Source organism: Mesitornis unicolor, unplaced genomic scaffold (assembly GCF_000695765.1).
Source record: "Mesitornis unicolor isolate BGI_N332 unplaced genomic scaffold, ASM69576v1 scaffold30450, whole genome shotgun sequence".
Lineage (NCBI taxonomy): Eukaryota > Metazoa > Chordata > Aves > Mesitornithiformes > Mesitornithidae > Mesitornis > Mesitornis unicolor.
Genome location: NW_010158084.1, coordinates 3172 through 5523, shown reverse-complemented (window position 1 = coordinate 5523; position 2352 = coordinate 3172). Strand labels below are relative to the sequence as shown.

The window sequence follows — 2352 nt, the reverse complement described above, 5'->3', positions numbered from 1 at the left end:
TGCCACGATGCACCACACTTCCCCGGGGCCTCCCCAAAACACCGGCGCCGTCTACTAAAGAGAAAGGGAATGAGAGACAGTGGCAGAACTTTGCCTCCTTTTTTTTTTCCCCCTGATTTTTGCCACGATGCACCACACTTCCCCGGGGCCTCCCCAAAACACCGGCGCCGTCTACTAAAGAGAAAGGGAATGAGAGACAGTGGCAGAACTTTGCCTCCTTTTTTTTTTCCCCCTGATTTTGGGTTTTTTTCTTCTTTTTTTTTTAAAAAAAAAAGGACACCCATGTACACGCACCCCTAGATATACACGTATATATCCTATCTTCTCCCAGCTCATCTCAGGAACAAGAGGACTGCAAAGGGTTAAACTCGTCAGCCCCCCTCCCCGCCCGGAAAAAGTGGTGAATTCTTCTTATCCATATTTTTTTTTCCTTTTATTTTTCCATCACCCCCAATAAAAACGGCTCCCGAGGAGCCGCATCCCTCGCCGGAGCTTTGCCTTTTGGGGTCACCCCAATAAGCTGCTTGGGGGGGGGACTGCACCATGCCACGACCCTCCACCAAACATGGGTGGGCACCCAGGAGGGGCCCCCCGGAGCACCCACACCCCGCTGGGGAAGAGGACGCGGCGCGTGGGCGCCCATCACCGATGCCGGAGGACTGGGGTGCACCCGAAATCTGGGGACCGGGAGCGCTTTGAGGGGGCACGGATGCCCCACAGGAGCGAAGCGGGACCCCCAGCTTCGCAGGAATGGCCCGGGACGATGCTCAGACAATAAGGTGGTTATTTAAAAATAAATAAAAAGGGAGAGGGGGAGAAAATATTTTAATATTTAAACAGTTCAGGAATGGCTTAAGTTATTTTTTAGAGAGAAAAAATCGCGCTGATGTCCGTTCTCTAACCGTGCCTCCGTCTGCGTCAGTGAAGCTGACGGCCAAGCAGAATACCTATTTTTTCAATAACTCGACAACACATTTTAAAGGGAAAAAAAAAACCAAACCAAAAAACAAACCAAAACAAACTCTTTACTATTTTCTAAGAGAATGATGCTATTTTTTTAAAAGCAGAAAGTGCAGTTTTAAGAAGTGTTCATATGTGTTGTACAGTCCCGAGGATCTTATTTATGTTGCCTTATATAAATAGGAGTGTATGGGGGGAAAAAAGAGAGTGTACAGAAGGTTTGTTTGTATAAAGTTGATCCAAACCAAGCTGGTTTCAGTCTGGTTTTTTGTTCGCTTTTTGGTTTTGAAGGGAAAAAAAAACCACCCAAATCTCTGGTGAATGGGAGCCTCCTTTAAGGACCGGGGCTTCCTCCGAGCGCCCTTCGCTGCTTTCCCGGTGAACAAAAGCTGATTTGGAGATGTTAATAAAAGCGCTTTGAATGCGAAGGCTCCAAACACCATTTTTTGGGGAGGATTTCGGTGAGCAGGGAGGAGCTCAGGAGGTTTCCAGGTTGGGAAATGTGGAATTCAACGTTTTGGGGGGGCAGCTGGGGGGATGGTTGGGGCAGCTGGGGGGGTGGTTGGGGCTGGGGATGGCACCCCGAGCCCCCTGTGCCCCACCGAGAGGGAATTGGGGTTGGGGGGACACTGCAGGGCCCTGCCGCTTTCCTCCTGCTCCCCTGACTGGGAACCAGTAGGCTCCCAGCTGCACAAACTGGGAGGGTGGCGGGGCTGCCCTGGTGTCCCCTTTAGGGACAGCTTGTGAGCGAGGGGTGACGGGGGACGGGACCAAGGCACCGACCCTGCGGGACCGACGTGTGTCACTGCAGCGGTGACGGTGACGTCCCCATCGGCGCCGTGGGGTTGGGAGGGCTCCAGTGACACAAAAAACCCCCTGGCCACACAGCCTCAGGACGGTGACAGGGACACCCGGGGCTGAACCACGCCGGTCCCCTGCCCTGCTGTCCACGCCATCATTTCACTTTTGCATGGCAAAGTTGGGGGAGCACTGAACCTCCATCCCCCCATCCCATGCTGGGGTCCCCATTGTCACATCCCCAGTGGCTGCAGTGGCTCTGGGGCGATCCCTTGCTCTGTTTGGGGACACCCCCACCACCGTGGGGTGCCAGTGCATGGGGCACAAGGACGCACCGAGCCTTTGGTGTCCCCAGATCTCTTCCATGTCCCACGGCCACGGCCACATGGGGCCAACCCCGTACCTTGCACCCATGGGGGCGTCCCCAAATCCCCACCGTGGGCTGCACCCCCAGCTCCCCATCCCCATCCGTATGCCACAACGTACGGCGCCTGCCTGACCCAGCAGGTTCCCAAGAATGAGGGGGTGCTGCCCTCCACCTGCCCCCCCCTCCAGCGCTGGGGTTGGGGTTGGAGGCTCCAGGGGGGCGGGCCG

At 55.2% G+C, this 2352-nt stretch overlaps 1 protein-coding gene across 1 annotated transcript in view; it reads left to right on the top strand.

Moving 5' to 3' along the window:
• DLX3 (distal-less homeobox 3) overlaps nt 1-58 on the top strand; it is a gene marked incomplete at its 5' end in the record, with an annotated part of 326 nt that extends 268 nt beyond the window's left edge. The window contains one exon of the mRNA XM_010182569.1: nt 1-58. This exon is cut by the window's left edge and continues 268 nt beyond it. Coding sequence (XP_010180871.1) covers nt 1-58 — 58 coding nt within the window.
• Nucleotides 59-2352: the final 2294 nt, after the last annotated feature.